The following is a 22,216-nucleotide window of genomic DNA, read 5'->3' as shown; positions in this document are numbered from 1 at the left end:
GTTGTTTCTATGCCTGTGCTTTGAAACTGAAAAGTCAGTGATCTAAACGCCTCATGTCTTAAGAAAGATTAAATTTCCCATATGACAGGCATTGTTTTTAAGAATTCCAGTAATAGATGATGAAAAACCGATTGCTTCTCTTTCTTTTCAGATGTAATAAGGATGTGTATGCTCCTGTTGCATATTTAAAATAGAAAATTAAAAATAGTCAAGTTCAAAGCAAAGCATTAAGTCAGGATGGCACCCCCCCAGCTTGAGGAGTATCTTGACTTGTAAGTGAATTGAAAAGTGCCATCATTTGTGAGGGATTTTAAAGTGTATATTAGTAAACTTGCTTATAGATAATTCTATAAGAAAATTTTGCCTAAATTCCTATGAGTCTCTTCAGTCCTGTACAGTATGGGAATATTAAATTATTTATTAAGAATTACAAATACTTGAATATTTGTAAGTATTTGTACATACAAATACTTGAACATAGAAATATCTGAATTTCCAATTTAACTGAAGTTTCTGCATTCTAAAATAATGACTAGACTAAGTTACTTGGCAATTTAACTTTTCAAACTAGAGCAGTAAAGCAATGGCCAAATGTATCAGGCACTGTATGTTTTAATAAGGCCTTTTTTTGTTGGATCCTTTTGGAATGCTAAAAGCTGCAGTAAACATTTGGGTCTGTTTGAGTGTTACTGCAAGGCCAAGCTTTGCCCTTTAACGTCCTAGGAATTTGTTGGTAGTTCAATAGGGTACCAAAAGAGAACAAAATTTGAGCTGAAAGAAAACATTCTAAGCTGATTTTGTGACCATTTCCTTGTTTGTTTCAACTCATGGTGGATAAGGAAATAACTAACTCCAGTCTGAATGTTAGCAGGATTTCAGAACAATGCTGTCACCCCAAGGGAACAGAGTACTTCTCATGCACTTCTGAGGGGTAAATATTTTCTTAAGGTGCAGTGTTTTTTTGTTTTTTTGTTTTTTTTTTTGTTTTTTTTTGATGTATCCTCTGGGATTAATGCCTTAGTTTCTTTTCCAGCACACCATCCTGCATTTGCCGAGACTGGGAATGTTCTCATTCCTTTCCATGATGTATCCAGTTAGCAGCCTTTCACATGGAGAACTGTCATGTTAGGAGTTCTACATCAGGAATTCTTTGAGCTGTACTGGAGGTGATACTTATCTATGGGTTTTGGAAGTCTTTTTGTTAGTTTACATTTGATTAGTAATTCTTATTTATTTAATCATTCATTCACAGTCCTCAGTAGTTTTTATTAAAATTTGAAATCAATCCAATTGAATTGGATGCCTGCTCGCATCAACAGATTAATCTTGTGAACTCAAACTAGCGGGCATTAATTCTATATGCAGTAATGTTGCTCTGCTAATATTTTTCATAAACTGCATCTTGGCAAATGCTTCATTGCATTAAAAAGAACTACCCACCTGCAACAAGTCTTATTTCATTCTATATTGTTCATAACTTACTTTTAAAATAAGGACAGGGAAAGAAATATTTGTTCTTCATTATATGTTCCTTCTTCCCCTATTCTGATCTTTGTTAATAAGCATTTGTATTAATGCTTATTAATGCTTGTAATAATTGTATTAATCTTGTAAGGAGAAAGTAAGTGTTTTTTTTCTACTTCTTTTCCCCACAGGTCTATAAGTTCCATAGGTTGAGAGGGGTCTTCTCTTTCTGGAATTAACACGGCTGTACTGAGAAATCAGCAGCAGGTGGTGCTGTAAAGTTCCTAGTCAAGCTTGTCAAATCCACTAGAGGAAAAAAAAAAAAAAAAAGTACTTATGCTTTCAGAACAGCAAGCACAATGTTTCAGGAAGCTTTTCAAGGCTTCTTAATATAAAATAGTTGGCTGAGAATCAAATAGTCAGTCCTTGTATAAGCAAGGAGGTTGGCTGTTGGGAGTAACAGCAGAAGCTGAGAGAGTTTCTACTATGACTTAAATAACAAAGAAAAGATTGCTTGAGAACATATATTGCCCAAATGATTCTATCGGTATTTTAGACAAAAACTATTGGTATTTTAGACAAAAAATGGGACTGACTTTTCAATATGGTTTCAATATAGTTTATGTAGGATTTTATTTAGTTAATTTAAACATGTTCTGCACTTAGGCAGCACAGACGGCAGTTCCAGGCAAATGTTCTCAGCTCTTCCATTTTGCTGTATTTGGATGTAGAAAAGTAGAATTATCTCCTCCTGCAGCAACCTAGGTAGGCGATCTGTGTGAGTGCATGCCTTCTCAAGGCTGAAGGAGGGAGTACTTTGGAAAGCAATAATATTATATTATTTGAATTTCCTGATATTATTAGAATGGGAACACATGTTGCTGCTGCCTGAATTCATGTAACAACCACTTTTCCAAGGGGGTAAGATGCCACCTCTCAGATTTCCTTCACGAACCCAAGAACAGAACAAAATGAGCCTCCCTCCCCTTCTGCTCACCTGAGTGGTTGGTGGCACCCAGCCCCATCAAAGCAGGTAATTGGTTTTGTTATTTTTGCATCCAGAACTGTGCTAGAATTGCTTTTAAACCAAACCAAAACAAAAAAAAGGCAAGGAGATGAAAAGCATTGTCTACTTACTTTCTCTTCCTCTGAAATGGAAGTGGTGTCAGCGAGTGTCAATTTATGTTCAAGTATAAAGGGAAACCTGCATGTTGCAGAAAATGAACCCAGTGTTTCCCCATGACCTTTCTCCAAATTATTGCTTGACAGATCTGTTTATCATAAAAAGATATTCATCTATTTATTCAGTTGTTCGTCTGTTAACTGAAAGTCCTGATTTGTTATCATTTGAGTGTCAGCTGGTTCTGGGAAGGCTTATCTGTGTAATAGATAATTTTGGTTAAATATTACTTCTACTATAATATAAATAGGATGGACTAACTTTGCGAAGCAGATCCAGAAATGGAGCTGGTTTATAGGATAGTTGTCTTTTTCATGTTAGCCTGTCCCAGCTTTGGGATCAATGGGGAGTTAGCTCAGATCTCTGTGGCCATTGCTGGACCTCTACCCAGGGAGTTTATACATAGACTCCAGCTGCAAAACCACATCCTAACCAAAGAAGCTCCAGGCCCTGCTGTGGCTGAAGCCAGCGATTACCCTTGCCAACAAGATCCTGCGACTTCCGAGCTGCCCCAGTACTTTTCCCACCTTCATGAGGTTGGGGTGACGCATTACAAAATCTTTTTGCCGTGGGAGCGCATTCTTCCCAAGGGGGATGCCAGAAAGCCAGACGAAGCTCAAGTGCAGTGCTACCAGCAGTTGCTCAAGACGCTGGTTGCTGCAAACCTCAGGCCGGTGGTAGTTCTGCATCACAAGCACATCCCTGGCAATGTGGCCACACAGGCTGCAGGCAACAAAACCAACGCTTTTGCTGACCTTTTTGTGGACTATGCAGAGTTTAGTTTCAATGTTTTTGGGGGTCTGGTTGATGTGTGGCTCACTTTCAGTGACCTGCCAGAGGTCTTGAAAAGCCTGCCTTACGATGAGCCCCAGCTCCGTGTCCAGGCTCTTGCTGCTGCTCATGAGAGAGCCTATAGTGTCTACCACGAGAAATACTCACTGGCAGGTAAGAATAGGCAGAGGGATTTTTGTGTATGACCTTTTCACAAAATAGTTTGTAATGAGATTAAATGGCAACTGCTACATGTAATCTCTGAATGTGCTGTCAGTGGTCTCAGAATTGCATAGGAATACTTGAGTAACAGGTTCCTTCAAATACCTTATTTTGATATTTTTTTTTATGATTCCTGGTAATTCCATTTTACTTGATATCCAAAGTAGTTGTGGAGAATGTAGGCATGTATCTCTGTGTGTGTATTTATATATAATTTCTCATTTAACTGAAATGCAGTGTGTCAAGTAAACCAACAAGAAATAGTTACTTTTAACCTAAAAGGAAAATAAAATATCTTTTTTTTTTTTTTTTTTTTTTTTAAATTAATATGTGTGTACGTTAACAAAGCTCTAACGATCAAGCTATTTTGTAGATGGTAGTAGCTTCAGAACACAGGCCTCATAGAATAGTTTGGGTTGGAAAGGACCTTCAAGCTCATCCAGTTCCAGTCCCCCTGCCCTGGGCAGGGACACCTCCCACCAGCCCAGGTTGCCCAAAGACTCATCCAGCCTGGTCTTGGGCACTGCCAGGGATGGGGCAGCCATGCCTATTGGGGCAGCCTGTGCCAGTGCCATGTTCTACTGTCAGTTTGCAGGTTTTGTATTCACGTACTTTCCTTATATTTTGTGGGGTTTTGTTCGTTTGTTTTGGGGCTGTCTCTGTTTCTGTCTTTTTTTTTTTTTTTTTTTTCCCTCTGTGGTCCAGCACAGAATGGGTATTTAAAAATAAACCACCATAGAAAAACCACAAAGGCATGAGAATTATTATTATTATTATCCATGGAGTGGAACGGTTCCTGTTGGATGGCTGTATTCAGGTCTTATTCAGATCCTGCAAACAACATTGTTATTGCTCCTCATGAACATCTTAAAGATTCACTGAAAAAGACTCTTTGGGCTCTGCCTTTGAATTTCTACCTTCTGCAACTCTCTATTGATAAAATAATGGATGTTCTGAAATCAGCTATCTAGGGCACTGACTGATAATCCACAAATTCAAAAAGTTCCAACTGATTTTAAAGTAACTACAGCAACCCAAAATTCTTCATCTGTACTTAATGCACTACTAATAGATTGTCTCCTTTTCTTCAAGGTGGAAAGCTGTCCATTGCTTTAGGAATGGATCATGGCTTGGATAGTGCTTCATCAGAGCTGCTTTCAGTTTCTCTTCAGGTAACACCTTAATGGAATGATTTCCAAAATTATTTTCATTTTATTTCATTTCACTTGATTTGTATGCACAAGATCAAGTGGCCTATTGCAAGTTAAATACAATTTCAGCAAACTGACCAATAGGGTAAAATCTATTTTTTTTGATCAGTTCAATCATGAAGCTTTTTTGTAAAAGCTTTGAAGTACTCTTAAAATACTTCAACCACATGTTGAAATATTTAAAAAAAATGCTTCAACATACCTTCTTGGCTAGTGAGCAGTGGTAAAAATATATGGGAACATATTTCATAATTGGCAATTTTAGCAACATACATGCTTAAATAATGTATACCCATTGCTCTTTTATTCACAAGTCTACTTAATGATCAACCAATTAAAAAAAAACTTTTTTTTTTTTTCAGTATCTTTTTAAAAATAGTAGTTAATATGTTAAAGCACAGCCTGAGCTCTGATACAAGTGGTCTAGTTGTACAGGGGTAGCACAATATGAGGAAAACCTATTTTCTACAAAGATGATGACATCCTTTGTGTAAAGACCAAACCCTCTATCAGTACTTCTTTTCACCTAGATAACGTTGACATGGGATGCAGTGAACAAATGCCAGTGCAGGTTTTTGGCTTATATTCACAGTCCTTCAAAATTCAATGATAGGATAAGTGGTGACGCAGGCATGACATTTCAGCGATATAAGCAAGGTGTGGTTTGTATGGGGAGGAAAGAAGTACTAAATGAGCTGACTAAACTGAAAAAAAAAAACAAAAAAACAAAAACAACCTTGGACTGAAAAATAAACTGGAAGCTTATCAATTTTTTATGCCTACTTCAGCAGCTGGTTTAATAAAAGAATACTATCTATTCCCTTGAATATAATGACCTTTAGCGGAGTAGCATTGGTAGCGTGCAACGGTTAAAGATTCCTGAAGTGGACTTCCTGCAGAGGATTATTGATAAAGCCTCCCTGAACCACATGCTGATAAAGGTTTCTCTGCCTGGTTAGTCTCTGAGTAACCAATCTTACTGATTTAAAAAATCAGTTGTAATTCAGGAATATTAAATGCACAAAATGTTCTTACAACTTCATTTAATTCTTCAAAATTTAGTATTGTTGTTTAGGACAGACATCTCTCCATACACCACCCAGTTTGTACTCATTGTATTGTCCCACATAGCTGTGTGGCTTGTTACTTCAGCAATGTACCTGTATCTAACATTTAACAATTTTATATTTTGAACAGAATACCTGCAAAAAAAAAATAAATCTCCAGGATGATTCTCTTCCTTTTCTTGTTTCCAGGATTCGGTAGACTTTCTATCTCTCAACCTTCAGTACAGTTGTGGAAAAGAAACAGATTTCTACATGCAAATGAGTGAATTCCAGGTACCATTATGAACAGTGTGCAAATGAGCATTTCACTTCATGGCTACCTTGGGGAATTGAAGTTCTAGTAATAGAGGAGAACAGATAGAACAAATCCATCGCTGTTCTTAGAATTCTGCTGAACCTCATAGACCATCTATAACACGTTATTTTGCAAAGAGATCAGGTACAGGACTTTAAACTGTATTCAAAGTAATTGACCATTAATTTACTGTCTTAAATCCTTCAGCATTGAGGTATATGTAGTCCACGTGTCTGCACAAACGAGCACAGAGATTATATGCCACGCCTCAGGATCATGCAGCATAGGTAATAGCAGCCTGAAAAGGAGTATGCCAGGCTCTACCTTAACTCTCTTTGCTTCGTGTATTTGTGGCAGGTCGCTTATTCCCTGTAAATGATAAAGTGTTGGCCTGGCCAGAAGTGTGCTGCAAGAAGAGGAGACTCCCCACAGAGCATCTCTGGAACGCTTGTGTTTCTTGATGCGTGTCTAAACAGTTCTGATTGCTGTGAGAGCTCAGGCAGCAGCTACACTACGAAACAGCTGCATACAGCTCACTGTAACTTCCCCGTTGTTTTTCTGACTTAAAGACAGGTGTTTAAAAGTGTTGACAATGTTTTTGGTCAGCGATCATTATTGATGCATTAGTAACTGAACAGGTATAATTCTTCTGTCCAGGACTGGAAAACCTCTATCACATCCTAAAGATATGATATATGATTTGGCTAATACCTTTACACAAAAAGATCTTATTTTATTCTAGCACTGGTTCTGCAACTATAATACCAAAACTCACAAGTCCTCATCAGTAAAGGCAATGCTAGAAACATTAATTAGGACAAATTTGTGAAAGGATTAGATCACATAGCAGCAATAATGGCAGTGATGTTATAGGCTAGTACCTGATATTATACATCTGAGTGTGAATTGCATTCTTAAAATACGTAAGAAAGTCATGCAGCACCCGATGAGCAGAATAAGGAGCTATTTGACTCATTAGCTCTAGGGTTGCATGCTGGAGTGGTTCAAACATTGACAGCAAGATACTACTTCGGAGCTTTTCAAAGGGAGGTCAAACTAAAAGTGTCTGGGGTTTATGCTTTGATTTGCATTGGGCTTTTTTGGATCAAAGTGGGGGATGGTATTTAATGCTTACTCTGTTTTATGAATTTAATTCTGAAGAACGTTATTGCTAATTCTCAGACTTCTAGATGTTTCCTGTTCTGTGTTAAAAGAACAGATGCCAAGAACAGGGTTTTACTAGCTGGCCATTGTTTATTTTCATACAGTTCTTTGTTATAATTTTGTTTTTGCAGAATCTCTGGAAGGACATAGAGATCTTGATTTTCACTCTAAAATTCCTTGACTGTGGTTCCCTGGAAGAGAATCCATTCATACGAGTAGCTGCCATCGTCACAGGTGAGTGACCTATTTCAAGGAGTGGTAGAGTTTTGTATTTAGGCTCTGAATGGGAAACTATAGAATTGTCCTGTCCAGACCGCTGCTATTAGGCAAAATAATTTCATAGCTTCTTTCATAACCCTCTTGGAATATAAAAATATATATCTAAAGCATATAAAAAGTATAAAAATGTAAATCTAACATACTGGATTTGAGAAAAAAGAGCTATTATTACTTATTTAAAAACAAACAAACAAAAAAACCCACAAATATACTCTTATTTCAAAAGGTGTAACTATATGTTCAAGTGGTGTCATGCAGTCTGTCATCTCATTTGTGACTAAGCCCATCGCTTATTGTGTGTTTTCAGCTCTTAATAAAGAAAAAGCACGTACAATTGGGTATGATGTGAGTGAACTATTGGACTTCTCATCTCGTGTTTTAAGGTACAGTTTTTCTCCCTTAAATCAGATACTGTAATAAAGAGGTGTCCTCTAGGGACAAATACGCTAGGCAGATATATGACAGTTTTGGTGGTAAAATCTGCTGATAGTTGCTGAAAGGACTTGAAAGGAATTAAGTACATAAAATAACATCTGTCCTAGGAGAGAAGCTCATTGTGCCCCCAGAGATGCCTTCATCTGCCAGTGGGGTGGCAGGAGATTGGATTGATCAGATTACAAAAGGACTGTACCTTAAGTGGCAAATAAGCTGAGTGGGAAGCAAACAACTCTTTTATCCTCCTTGTTTGCAAGTTCTTTGGCATTGGCATCTACCTTGGAGATTGTAATTCCTTTTTATTCTGTTTTCAGCAAAGCCAGTACTCTACAGGAGAACCCAGATGCAGTTCTCACCCCTCGCTCCTCCTATCAAACAGTTTGGGAAATGTTTGCTAGCCAGTCTGAATTGGAGAGGGATTCTTTTCTGCAAGATGTTTTCCCGAGCGGTTTCCTCTGGGGCGCCTCCACGGGTGCCTTTAATATTGAAGGAGCTTGGGCAGAGGATGGGAAAGGAGAGAGCATCTGGGATCGGTTTGGGCATGAAGGCCATGTCTACATGAACCAGACAACAGACGTGGCGTGTGACAGCTACTATAAAACCAGCTATGATGTTTACTTGCTGAGGGGTCTTCATCCCCAGCTGTACAAATTTTCTATATCCTGGCCTAGAATTTTCCCCACTGGCACCAATGAGACCATCAGCTCCAAGGGCGTGGATTATTACAGCCGGTTAATTGACAGGTTGCTGGATGCTAACATTGAGCCCATGGTGACTCTGTTCCACTGGGACCTCCCACAAGCTCTCCAGGTTCTTGGTGGCTGGCAGAATGACAGCATCATAGATGCTTTTGTGGACTACGCAGACTTCTGCTTTGCCACTTTTGGGGATCGGGTCAAGCTCTGGATTACTTTCCACGAGCCTTGGGTTATCAGCTATGCTGGCTACGGCACCGGCGAGCATCCTCCAGGAATCGCTGACCCAGGAGTCGCATCTTACAAGGTAGGGATGCAGGAATCCTGCAGCTGCCATTCTTGTGTTGTTCTCTGATTCTGTACTTTTAACTATGTGCAAGCCTAATGAGGCCTCTGAGACAGTTATCTGCCTGTTGGATTTTTGATACTCCCCAGGAAATGGGGTAGTTCATGGATATTAGCTTTTATTTTCCATTCTGAAATCAGCCAGATTCTTACGCTTAATCCAAACCCCACAAAGCAGTGTGACACACAGCCATCCCTCTGCTCTCTGCCCCCAGGTGGCTCACACAATTCTCAAGGCTCACGCCAAGGTCTGGCACCTGTACAACGACAGGTACCGTTCTCAGCAACAGGGAAAAGTGGGGCTGGTGCTGAACTCAGATTGGGCTGAACCCAAGACTCCAACCAGCTCCGAGGATGTGAGTGCATCGGAGCGGTACCTGCAGTTCATGCTCGGCTGGTTTGCTCACCCCATATTTGTTAACGGTGATTACCCAGACGTCCTGAAGGCTCAGATCCAGCAGGTAAACCAGCAGTGCTCCACGACAGTTGCACAGCTGCCTGTGTTTACGGAGGAGGAGAAAGCCTGGGTGAATGGGACCGCAGACTTTTTTGGTCTTTCCCATTACACCTCCTACCTGGTTAGTGCCGTGACTAATGGGACCTGCGCACCAGGCTACGAGAGCATCGGGAACTTCTCCTTGCATGTGGATCCTGCGTGGCCAAAGACTGCCTCTGCTTGGATCCACGTGGTCCCCTGGGGATTAAGAAGGTTGCTGAAGTTTGTGTCCCAGGAATACACCAGGGCAAAGATCCCAATTTACATAGCAGGAAACGGTGTGCCCACAGAGCCCATAGGGGATCATATTAATGACACTCTGCGAGTGGATTATTTCCGCCGGTACATCAATGAGGCTCTGAAAGGTACGGATTTGTTTTTGTTTTTTTTTAATTTTAAGTAAAGGCAACTGGTTAATCCATCTCTTCCGCCATGATTAACTTTAAAACATCACCATTTGTGTGGGGCTATGGAACTCCCCATTGTTTAGGTCATGCAACAGGTCTTTCATACATGCAGACAAATACAGCCTGGATCCTAAAGCCATTCTCTGTGAGAACAATGTTCGTTATTTCAGCTCTCCTGAAGATAACCTGACTGCAGGCAGGCCCTTACCTACAGAGATCTCATAGATCAGGACTGAATGAAGTCTTCACTGACAAGGCAGATATAACTGACAGCGTCCTGCACCACTGAGGGTTAGAATTTTTAGGGAGATGTTTGGGTCTCAAATATTTTGAGTAAAGTTCAAGGTATGACTGTATCTTTGCAAACTGTATCCAAGTGATGCAAAAAATAATGCTTGTGACTGAAGTTCTGGACAACTATAGATCTGAGACTTCAAATAGAGATTTTACTGTTCCTCTCTTCAGATACACAAATCAATAGCATCAGAAAACTTTATTAAATATGTTGTATTAAGTATGTCGGTGATCAGTATAGAGCTTTTGATCTTCTTTACCTAGTTCCCAACAGACATACAAGAGCTATGAGGGGCACAAGAATCCTGTACTCAAATATTTCTCTTCTGATGCATTTTAATCACTCAGCTTTTGACCAGCTCCTATGGCAGTGCTGACTGCTCTTCTTGCCAGGTGTTCTAATTGTTTTGTTTTGTTTTCCCTGGAAGTCCATTCCCAATTGTTTGGCTATCGCCCCGTTACCCTCTGCTGTAGTGCTTGTGTTAGGCGATGATGTGTTCAGAAAATGTCCTGTTGACTAACAGTCTTGTGCTGTTTCTGTGGCAGCGGTGAAACTAGACACGGTTGACGTCCAGTCATACATTGCTCGATCACTGATTGATGGTTTTGAAGGCCCGGTGGGGTACAGCCAAAAATTCGGGCTACATCATGTGAATTTTGAAGACAGCAACAGAGCAAGGACTCCCAAGGCATCCGCTTATTTCTATGCCAGCGTTATTGAAAAGAATGGTTTCCCACCCCAAGTCTCAAACAGACTCCCTGCGCCGGTGATGTTTGACCTACCCGTGCCGTCAAAGTTGCCAAATTTACCAGCATCAGAAGTTCCCTCCAAGTCCAAGGTTGTCTGGCAGAAGTTTTCATCTCAAACAGACTTTGAAAGGGACATGTACTTTTATGGGACGTTCCCGGAGGACTTTCTGTGGGGTGTGTCTTCTTCTGCATACCAGATAGAGGGAGGCTGGGATGCTGATGGCAAAGGGCCCAGCATCTGGGATAACTTCACCCATGTGCCAGGGAATATAGTTAACAACGACACTGGCGATGTAGCTTGCGATAGCTACAACAAGCTGGAGGAAGATATTTACCTGCTGAGAGCCTTAGGGGTAAAAAACTACCGTTTCTCTCTGTCCTGGCCTCGAATTTTCCCCACTGGAAGGAACGACTCAATAAATAGACATGGAGTTGACTACTACAACCGCCTCATTGACGGGCTGGTGTCAAACAACATCACACCAATCGTCACCCTCTACCACTGGGACCTGCCCCAGGCTCTCCAGGACATCGGTGGCTGGGAGAGCACTTTGCTGATTGAACTCTTTGATAGTTTTGCAGACTTCTGTTTCCAGACCTTTGGGGACAGAGTGAAGTTCTGGATCACATTCAACGAACCCCAAGTCATTGCATGGGTTGGCTACGGCCTGGGGGCATTCCCACCCAACGTCAAAGACCCCGGGAGCACTCCCTACAAGGTGGGACACATCTTGCTGAAAGCTCACGCCAGGGTGTACCACACGTACGACGACAAATACAGAGCAAGCCAGGGAGGGGTCATTTCTCTGTGTCCCAACATTGACTGGGCTGAACCGAAGACACCGAGTGACCCCAGGGACCTGGAAGCTGCAGACAGGTACTTGCAGTTCTTGGTGGGGTGGTTTACCCACCCAATCTTCAAAAACGGGGACTATCCTGAGGTCATGAAGTGGAAAGTTGGGAACAGGAGCGAACTGCAGAACCTGCCATCATCCCGCCTACCCGTTTTCACAGCTGAGGAGCGTGACTACATCCGGGGCACAGCAGATGTCTTCTACTTCAACACCTACACTTCCAAAATCGTAACCCATAAAACGACCCCTCTGAAGCCCTACTCTTACGAGCACGACCAGGAAGTTTCGACAAGTATTGACAGCTCCTGGCCTTCCTCAGCACTTTCTGAACATAAGGCTGTGGCCTGGGGGCTGAGGAGGGTGCTGAACTGGATCAAGGAGGAGTATGGCAATCCCCCGATATACATCATTGAGAATGGGGTGGGGATAAATAGCAGCTCGGATGTTGATGACCACACCAGGATCCTTTACCACAAAACATACATTGATGAAGCTTTAAAAGGTACAAACCTTTGCTTTTGTTCTCTGTCTGGTGACTCCTCTAGATTCTCCATCACATCTTCCCCTGACAGGTGGTTTTTAAAAGCAGCTGTTAGCAGTCTTTGAACATCCTGAATGCAACATAAACGGTGATTTTTTATGCTCTCCTTTGCATGGCCATTTGTATCCTCTGACTGTGAGGTCTTTCATGATTTTTCTGGTCTAGTGCCAGTCAGCTTTGTGAAGCTGGCAGTGTGTGTGTGTTTGCCAGTGACTTCCTTGTGGTTCCTTCAATGCGCGATGTATTACTGATGCTCTTCTGTTGCTTCTGGTCTTTCAGCTTACAAGCTCGACGGTGTTAATCTGCGAGGATACAATGCTTGGTCTTTTATGGATAACTTCGAGTGGTTGAATGGCTATGATTCAAGATTTGGGCTGCACCAGGTTGATTTTGATGATCCCAACAGACCAAGAACCCCAAAGCGCTCGGCTGTGTACTACGCAGAAATCATCCGCAATAACGGCATCCCGCTGCCCAAGGAGGATGAGTTTTTCTACGGGGAGTTTCCAAAGAACTTCTGGTGGAGTGTAGCGACAGCAGCGTACCAGGTTAGGAAATGAGGGCTGACTCTTGGGGTACCGGTGGCCGTTAATTCATTTTGGATGAGACATCCACAGCTTCTGTGACATTAGGTTCTACGGTAATTGGGGGTTGCTGTAAAAACTGCCTGACTTATCTCCAAGTTCTTCCCTTCTAATGGCGTGGTTATACCACAGGAATTGAGATAGCAGCATGGGCTTCACAGGAACCAGCAAACACCGAGCAGCGGGTTGAACTGCCACAACACCTCCCCTGTGACACTGCACTTCAGTAAAACTTCTGTGCTATGGGGCCCAAGAGCTCTTACTAGTTTGGTGCAGCCAATGTTACAACAGATCATGTGGTGCCACAAAGGCCAAAAGGCTGAATTCTTTGCTGGGCCAAGATGTAAATCTGGTGTTGTTAATGATTTCTCCGTTCCCTCCTCCATCTTCAATTACAGATTGAGGGAGCATGGAGAGCAGACGGGAAAGGACTTAGCATTTGGGACCAGTTTTCTCACACTCCCCTGAAAATCAGCAATAATGACAATGGGGATGTGGCTTGTGACAGCTACCACAAGATTGAGGAGGATGTGGAAATGCTGAAAAACCTCAAGGTGTCTCACTACCGCTTTTCCATCTCCTGGTCCCGTGTTCTCCCAGACGGGACCACCAGCTACGTCAATGAAGCGGGACTGAACTACTACGAAAGGCTGATTGACGCACTTCTGGCAGCCAACATAATGCCGCAGGTAACTGTGAACGTGGAAATCCAGGAGTGCAGGAGCTGAGAATTATCCTGATGTTGAAAGATTAGATAGTTTATCCCTGTGTTCTGATCCCCATGCGGGAAACCCTCACTCCTTACAAACTTCCCAGGCTGTTCAAGACCCGTTAAGACCCGTTGATGTGTAGGCCAGTAGCAGAACCCAAGTCTGACACTCAGAGCACGGGTGTGTGTTTAAGTCTACTCCCTCCTTCACAGAGAATTTTTTTTCATTGTGTAAACATGTTTTTTGAACAGCTAAATGTGCTAGGAATTTAGGGATACATTCACAATTACTACCCAGGAGATCACAGTAGCCTTACTGCTGGCTGTTACCAAACACCCTGCTGTTTCCCAAGTCCCACCAACCTGTTGCCTCCCCACTGCTGGCTGGGTCCCCCCAAACCACTCTAGAAAAGGTGCTCATCTGGGGAGGGCGAGGCAAGGAGGTTGTTCTGTGCTTCTGACACTGTGCAGCTTCTCAGCAGCCCACCCAAGTTTTCTCAGAGCTTTTTTCTTGCAGTGGACTTGCAGAATTGGGAGGGCTTTGGCCTTTCTTTTTTCCTAAAAGCCCAAGCGGTGCTTTTATGTGCCTTCTGCACTGCTGGCCCTTGTTCCTGCTTACTAGGCACTTGCTTTTTGAGTTATAGCTCATTAAGAAACTCCTTGCTTAGCCCTGAAGGCTTTCTGTCAGCTTGGACTCTGGTCCTAAGTTAGAGTGTTTGGGTTCCTTGCTGGGAGTGCTTTGGTTAATATGTCACTGACACATTTGTCACATATTTGGTTAATATGTCAATAAGTTGTAGGATTAGTGTCACTGAAATGGAACAGTCCCTCCTAATGGGAATTTTTTTACAGAGATTAATGAATTTTATAGGAATTTGGTATTTAACACGATTTGGATGTGTTCTTGGGAGAAGAATAAGTTATACAAAGTGTATAGTTATAAATTAATTCTAAAGTTATAAATAAATTATAAAGTTATAAATAAGCTACAAAAATGTACCTACTTACAGGTGGGATGAGCAAGTGTAAGAGATAATTACAGATGTTCTTGTTGTGTAGAACTGTTTTACTCATTTGTTCATGGTTTTGCCAAGTTCCTACTCTATTGAAATGAAGAAGAAAACAGCCTTTTTCTAGCTGCAGATCCCAGCAGGGTTTATGCTTGGAAATGAGGCTGGTTTGTTGTCCCTATCCCTGAAGGGAAGGAATGACTGGCTGAGCCCTTTCTCTGCTCGCTCCCCACAGGTGACCATCTACCACTGGGACCTCCCACAGGCGCTGCAGAACGTTGGCGGGTGGGAGAACGATACCATAGTTCAGAGGTTTAAGGAATACGCCGAGCTGCTTTTCCAGAGGCTGGGAGATAAGGTGAAGTTCTGGATCACCCTCAATGAACCCTACAACACGGCATATCTCGGCTATGGCTTTGGGACAGCTGCTCCAGGTGAGGCTGCTGAGCACGGTTTCAAAGCTTTGCTGAGGCAGTATCTCAGCCCTGGGCTGGGCCTCAGGGCCCCAGGTGCTGCACATTGCATTTAATAGCAGGCAGCTGGTTTATTTCTCTCAGAGGAGGGCAGCTCTGGGTGTCCTGGATGTGTTTACCTGGGAGGAAGCAAAAGGGGAAGCTGGGGATGGCTGCTCCAGCACCTGAGCTGTCGCTGTCTCTGCAGGAATCTCTGTTAGGCCGGGGCGAGCCCCTTACATAGTGGGGCACAACCTGATAAAGGCCCATGCAGAAGCCTGGCACCTGTACAATGAGACGTACCGGCCCAAACAGGGAGGATTGATCTCCATCACCATCAACTCGGACTGGACAGAGCCGAGGAACCCCCACAAACAGGAGGACTGGGATGCTGCCAGGCGCTACCTGCAGGTAGGAGGCACGCAGGCAGCCCCAGCTCTCCTGGCTGCTCGCGGAGTGTTCAGGTTGGCATCTGGAGCTGCCCAGAGCCCAGGCTGGCATCTCAGATACATTTCCTTGCTTCTCTAATACACCACCTTCTTCTGGCAGCTGGTTGAGAATGCAGTGGAACTGAGACAAAATATGACTGCAGTTCCAGCTTATTCAATTTGTTGTCGTTACATGGACATCCCTGCGTATCTCTTTGTGCTTGTTCATTATAAATCTGGTACTACGTGTAAAAGCAGCAAATGGAGAGGAATGGTGAAGGCCCTTGTTTTTATACCTAATTTAAACTTATTTCCTGGGTTAGTTTCTCATAGGTTGGTTTGCTCACCCCATTTTCAAAAACGGTGATTACAACGAAGTGATGAAAACAAGGATTCGGGAGCGCAGCCTGGCTCAGGGTCTGAAGCAGTCTCGGTAAGAGCACAGGCACACAGGTGCTCTCATGTTCCCTGCTGTGCTGAAACCTGCTTTTCTGATGGTGCTGTTAAGTGGAAGGATTCTGGTGAAATGGTGCGGTAAAAATCTGTCCCCTCAACGGGAAAACTGTTTGTTTTTTCTGGTCCTTGTCTTTACCTCTCTTGCAAACTAAATTTACTAATATGAATAAATCTCTCTCTAAGCTCCAACCTGTGGGGTACTAGGTTGGCAGCTCAGAATGAGGTAATGAATGATCCGCATTAGATGCTGTGATTTGCCTGACAGTGATAAATGTGCTTTAATCGTTCATAAAATGATGTACTGAACTCATCGGTGCCTCCGAATTACATTTCTAGTTTGCCATTCCAGTTAATTATGTGTAACCCTATTTCACTATCCGTGTTGCAGTGTGAATGTTTTTCCTTTTTTCTCTCTTTCTAGACTCGTACCAGGAAAGCACTTTTTCTTTCTCCCTCTTGACTCTAATAACAATTTCTTGGGGGTATGTTAGGTGTGGGGGTATTACTGATCAGTCCTTTCTGATAAGACCCCTTGTTCTGAAATGAGGGAGGTGACAGAAGAGTTGGTGTGTGCTCTGCAGCAAAGACAGGGCTCTTCAAGACTTAAATCTTGTTTTTATGCGCCTAAAATATTTGAATTCTTGAGCATTTTTTAAAATGTTATTTCTTCTGTGGTGGTTGCTACCACAAATAAGAGCACAGTCACTGTGTGTTGCCTTATGAGTTGAAGTGTGCAAGTGTCTCTGTCTGGGGAAGAAGTCCTGTCCTCAGCCTAAGAGCGAACTCTCAAGCATCACCGAATTGCCAGGAGTGCACGTTGAGCAGTGGTTGCCTAGGGACTGAATTCCCAAAAGAATTTTCTCTCTTTTCTGGCTAAAAGAGAACTGAAAACTCTCCCTTGCTCCAGGGCACCCTGGATGTTCCTGACTGTTTCTTGCTCTCTCACCACAGCAGTGATCATGTAGAGCTGAGATCCCAAAGGTTCTCTGAGGCCTCCCTTTTGGAGGGAACCAAGTGCTTTGGGGATTAACTAGCAGAGCTCCCCTCACCCGGGCTAGTTACCAGTTTCTTCTGGGTTTTCCCGTCTTCCTCCAAGAAGATCAGGGTGCAGCTCTCTGCTGCGCTTCTCCTGTGCTCTGCGTTTCTTCACGGCTGGGGGCCTTGGCCATGGCCACATTGTTCCAGCTCCCTTCTGGGTGATCCAGCTGAACATGGAGTAGGTCCCCAGGTCACCAGTACAGAAGTGCCTCCCACCTCATCTGATTTTCTCAGCTGTAGAGCTTGTTTGTGTTGTTTCTTTTCAGCACTGCTCTGACTCCTGCTGAAAGCCACTTTATATCTTTACTTGAAAGCCTCTTGCCCCATGCAAATGCACCTATAAACACGTTAGCTACTTTCCTTCATCATTCCTTTGTGCTTTTCAACACCTCGGTGTTACAGCCCACAAACTGCTTCAGTGAAGACAAACCCTGTGCCAGTTTAACCTTTCTGGGTCCCAGAATAAAGGGATACAGGGACGAAGTCACGTCAGTGTTACAGGTGCTCTTAGGGAAAGTTTCTGACTTCTCTGACTCCAAGGTACTTCTGAGCTCAAGCACAGCAAAAGAAAACAGCAGGACTGGTAAAGAACAGCCTTGTCTTTAGTTCTGTTGTCTGCTCTAGAGCAGGTGTTAGTGGGTCGTGGAGCCCCGTGGCTGTCAGCAGCTCTGTGCTGAGGTTGTGTTTCTGTCACTACCTTTTATTTGAGTGTGAACCATGCAGGGTTTCGCTTCCAGTCAGTGGAAGGTCCGCTCCTCTCCTGGGGAACTCTACATCAGGCAACGTGAATTGCCTGAGTTCTAGCAAAAGCTTCATTTAGTTAGCCACCGGGACCGAGGGAGGGGTAGAAACAAAAGAAGGGGAAATCCTGAAAAGAGCTGCATTTCTATGGGTTTATGCTTTTTCTCTGTTTTCTGTTGCAGACTTCCAGAATTCACTGAAAGTGAAAAGCAAAGAATTAAAGGCACATATGACTACTTCGGTCTAAATCACTACACTACGGTTTTAGCATACAACTTTAATTATTCTACTGGGATCCTGTCATACGACTCTGACAGGTAAGATATAAATGTACGCTACTGGTCAAGTCAAATGTGCGTGCCTGGAGCCTGGGCCAACTAAGCAATATAAACTAACAGCACATAAAGCCATGAGAGATTTATTAGGCTCTTATAACCAATACTAGGGAAAATATCCCCAAACAATACCCGTGATGCTATTATTTTCACAAAAGCCCCTTCTTTATGACCCAAAATGAATGGTTAAAACAGAACAAGAAAAATTAGAGCATCTACTAAAAGGAAGGAATCAGCTCTTCTGAGTCTCCTCCCACCTGGTATCAGCTCTCAAGAGTATTTATTGTATTTCCTTCCCCCAGTCCGTAGTTTGAAGAGGGAGATTTTCCTGGTTTGTGGGTACTACTGTATTTACTGTTAAACAGTTGTTGGCTCTCTCTGCACATTAGTTTAGCTTAAATTTAAAGCCTAAGTAGTTAAATCACTTCTTAAATATATGTAAATCAAGCTTTTTGACACATTGATTTCTCTCCCAAGTTACAAAAGGTAAATGATAGGAGCTTATTGAGTTTTTCTGCTGAGAATTAACGCAATTGTGGGATCACTCATGAGGGTGATCATGATCATGATTGGCTGTTTTCTGAGCTATTTTCACAAAAGAGTGGAATTGGGGTAACCTCCCCTTGCCCTTTGCTGCCGCAGCACTGCCCTTGAGCTGTGTCCCTTGGTGGATGCTGGGATCTGTCCTGCATTCCTGCAGAGATGTGTGCTCAGTCACTGTGTTGTGGATCAGAGGTTGAAAGTAGAAATTGCTTTAAATGCAAAGATGGGGCAGGCTCATGAGTTGGGCACACAGCACACCCTCAGTGACTGCCAATGAAGGCAGAATGTAATTTCTAAAGTGAAGTATGAGGTGTTTTCTCGAGGTTTGTGAGCATCAGTAGCTCTTTACCTCCCCAGAGCTCTGTGCTCTTCCCACCCTGCCACAGTCACTTCTCAGGTGAGCAGTGACACGGGGCCAGGCACCAGGGACAGGACTGTGATCAGTGTCCTCCTCCACAGGGGTGTCGCTTCAGTAACCGACCGCACCTGGCTGAACTCGGGGTCCTTCTGGCTCAAGGTGACGCCCTTTGGCTTCCGAAAGCTCCTGAGGTGGATAAAGGAAGAGTACGGTGACCTTCCCATTTATGTGACTGAAAATGGGGTATCGGAACGGGGAGACACAGATCTCAATGACACCTGGCGGATACATTACCATCGGAACTACATTAACGAAGCACTGAAAGGTAAGAGTGACTATTTAAAGCTGATTAGTGGTGTCTCCCAACAAGCCTGGCACGTACAAAGTGAGCTGTACAGAGCTGAAAGGCCACTGGCGACACATTTGTCAACTACACGTACGCATGGGGTTAACTCTGGGTCTGCAGCTGCGAGCCTTTGGGTGTGTGGAGACTCGTGCAGGGAAAGATGAAGCAGAGGCAGAGCAAACCATGGGGTTAGTAGAGTGGGATAAGGGAGGGCAGATTCCTTGTACAGCTGCATCTGGCAAGAGAGGGTTCTTTGCTGCTGGTTCTATAAATAGCACCTTACTCAGAACAAACACACAGGGACCTGGTTTCAGTTACAGCTGTGGTCAGTTTTGCTGCCTTGCCATAGGGGAGCTGACTGCCAGGTGTTCCCAACACACTTGTTTACTGCCTTTTAGCAGCGAGGGCCCCATGAACACTTGTTTGAACACCCATGGTGTGTTGTTAAGTTCTTCTCTCTGTACTTAGACCTTTGTGTACTGAATGAAAGCTTTGATTTTGGGAGGAGAGAGGAGCAGTCTCCAGGGCTGACAGAGCTGCCCTGGTCAGTGGCTAGGTGTAACTTGGCTGTTGAACCACCTCAGAGCAGCACGTGCCAGAGGTGGGGACAGGGAGGTGGTGAGCCCCCCCCGAGGCTGGGTTGGCAATAGGTTCATTGCACCCAGCTGCATTTTTGTGTGGTGCCCTGTTCATAGCGCTGCGGGCTGAGGGGCAGCTCCGTGCTGCCTGCCTGCTCAGCCCCCTGCTGTGTGTGCTCCTGAGCAGCTGTTGTGCTGGACGATGTCGACCTGCGAGGCTACACGGCCTGGACGCTGATGGACAACTTCGAGTGGGCCGTGGGCTTTGATGAGAAGTTTGGCTTCTACCACGTCAACTACACAGACCCCAGCCTGCCGCGGCTCCCCAAGGCCTCCGCCAGGTACTACTCGCAGATCATAAGCTGCAACGGGTTTCCAGATCCAGCGGCAGGCCCACATCCCTGTCTGGAACCGGAGCCGGAAGGTGAGTGATGCAGCAGAAATCATGCGTCTGATGCTAAACCCAGACACCTTCTATAAACTGTAGTCCTAAAAGACACCAGCTATTTTTACAATATTATTTTTAAGGGTTTTGGCAGCAAACTGCCTGACAGTCAGCCTCTGTTAGGACTAAAGGTAGCCGTGTGGAATTAGGTCACTTCTGTTTGCAAAGCCAGAATAACTTTAAAGGATGTTGTGGTAGCACCCAGCTATGTGCCTGTACTGAAAATACAGCAAAGAGTTGGGCCATTCTACTCTTTTCTGATTCACAAAATGTATCCCCAGTCACGCCCATCTAGTAGTCCTGCAGTATTTTTTAAAAAACAATTTTGACTGCATTCTAAGAAACATTGGAAATACTTCCATTGTTTGTGTTCTCTGGGTTAAGTATGTTAACTTGTCAGTTGGGGCTGTTCAGAGGTTTGTTTTTATTAGCCATGACTGCCAGGGAACACTTGCCCCTCCTCTGGCCTCAAGAGCTCTCTCTTAACCCTGGGTTGTGCCTTTCCCCTGAGCTGGAGTTGTCAGTCCCTGATCCCAAAGACCTACAGCTACAGCCAGGGCCCTGCCCAGCACCACTGAGCCTCCTGCAGAGGAAGGAAGAAGTGATGCACACATACATGAGTAAGTTCACAACAGGCTGGGTACTAATTCTTGTTGTCTTCCCCTGCACAGCGACCCCGACGGTCCCCACGACAGTGGAACTGGCTGACAATGTGCGCTTCCTGGGCTTGGACTTAACGTCACACAGTGCCGAAATCGCGCTGTACGTGCTTTTTGCTCTTTCTGGAGTTGGAGCACTGGGCCTGGCTCTTCTTGCTTATAAATATGGAACATTATCCAAAAAATCCCGTAAACAATCACCCATGGAACTCAGTAAAATGTGAAGTTCAATCGGATTAAATATGGGGAATGGACTGAAACAATGAAACCCTATCACATTGTATTCTACTGCAGCAGAAAGAACGATAGAGCGCTCGTACTACTGCACCTTAATGAGGGGAAGGAAGCCTTAGAGATAGCGTTTCGTCTTTTTGTTGTTCGTTAAAATATGAAGCAAAAAATGTTCTGTTAATTGACTTCTTCCCAGCTGTTACTGATTTGATTTCTTCACATCAGAACTAAAATAGCTTGTTCCTAGTCGTGCAAGAACTTTGAACCTGACCGTTCATCTGTTCGCCTTCGTCACCTTCCCTGGTGTCCTGCTGGTCTCTTCAAGGCATCTGAGAGAATTCCCATGAAGCTCTACTGAACCTTAATGGTCCAAAGACAAGGTAGGGCTGGTAAGAACAGGTGGAGGAGGATATTGTTCTCACAGACACTGTACAGCATGGGTTTTTCTATTCCTCTTTTTGAATTTTATCATAAATTATTAAAAAATGAAAATTGGCCTAGCCCTCTGCCTTCGCATTTGTAGTGATACTTCACTGAAGCATCTTTAAATAGAAGGCTGAAGCAGCACAGAACACCTGTGATGTTTAGGGCCGTACAAAAAATATAAATGCACAATTCCACAGAGGAAAGCTTTGTTCCTACTTCCAAAGTAAGTTTCCCCATTCTTCTATTACAGCCCCTCTTTCCAGCAATATTTCTATTTTATGCGAGAAAGAAGAAAGTACTTACTTTCTCTCTGTGCCATCTCCTGGATGTAACAATTTTTCATACACATTTGACCAGATTTCAACAGGAACAACTCCCAAGTAAGATCTTTTAAACTGCAACAAAAA

The 22,216-nt window shown here is 43.5% G+C and overlaps 1 protein-coding gene across 3 annotated transcripts; it reads left to right on the top strand.

The window, feature by feature from the left end:
- Nucleotides 1-656: 656 nt before the first annotated feature.
- Nucleotides 657-21,883, top strand: LCT (lactase). Of its 3 annotated transcripts, XM_072040718.1 has the most exons (18): nucleotides 657-2,229; nucleotides 2,329-2,497; nucleotides 4,730-4,809; nucleotides 6,105-6,188; nucleotides 7,506-7,608; nucleotides 7,961-8,036; nucleotides 8,403-9,090; nucleotides 9,344-9,989; nucleotides 10,872-12,431; nucleotides 12,750-13,018; nucleotides 13,453-13,743; nucleotides 15,009-15,207; nucleotides 15,434-15,636; nucleotides 15,977-16,086; nucleotides 18,071-18,205; nucleotides 19,226-19,449; nucleotides 20,236-20,472; nucleotides 21,165-21,883. In XM_072040718.1, exons 3-18 carry the CDS (start codon nucleotides 4,756-4,758, stop codon nucleotides 21,374-21,376), a joined length of 5,091 nt encoding a protein of 1,696 aa, XP_071896819.1. In that variant the 5' UTR covers nucleotides 657-2,229; nucleotides 2,329-2,497; nucleotides 4,730-4,755; the 3' UTR covers nucleotides 21,377-21,883. The 3 variants fall into 3 exon arrangements, with proteins under 3 accessions (XP_071896819.1, XP_071896821.1, XP_021128627.4); XM_072040720.1 differs by having other exon boundaries at nucleotides 657-2,497; XM_021272952.4 differs by lacking the exons at nucleotides 657-2,229; nucleotides 2,329-2,497 and adding an exon at nucleotides 2,543-3,589.
- The last annotated feature ends 333 nt before the right edge of the window (nucleotides 21,884-22,216 follow it).

The sequence above is a fragment of the Anas platyrhynchos genome, chromosome 7 (genome assembly GCF_047663525.1).
Source record: "Anas platyrhynchos isolate ZD024472 breed Pekin duck chromosome 7, IASCAAS_PekinDuck_T2T, whole genome shotgun sequence".
Lineage (NCBI taxonomy): Eukaryota > Metazoa > Chordata > Aves > Anseriformes > Anatidae > Anas > Anas platyrhynchos.
The sequence above is the reverse complement of the archived record's forward strand: the minus strand, read 5'-3'. Positions and strand labels throughout refer to the sequence as shown.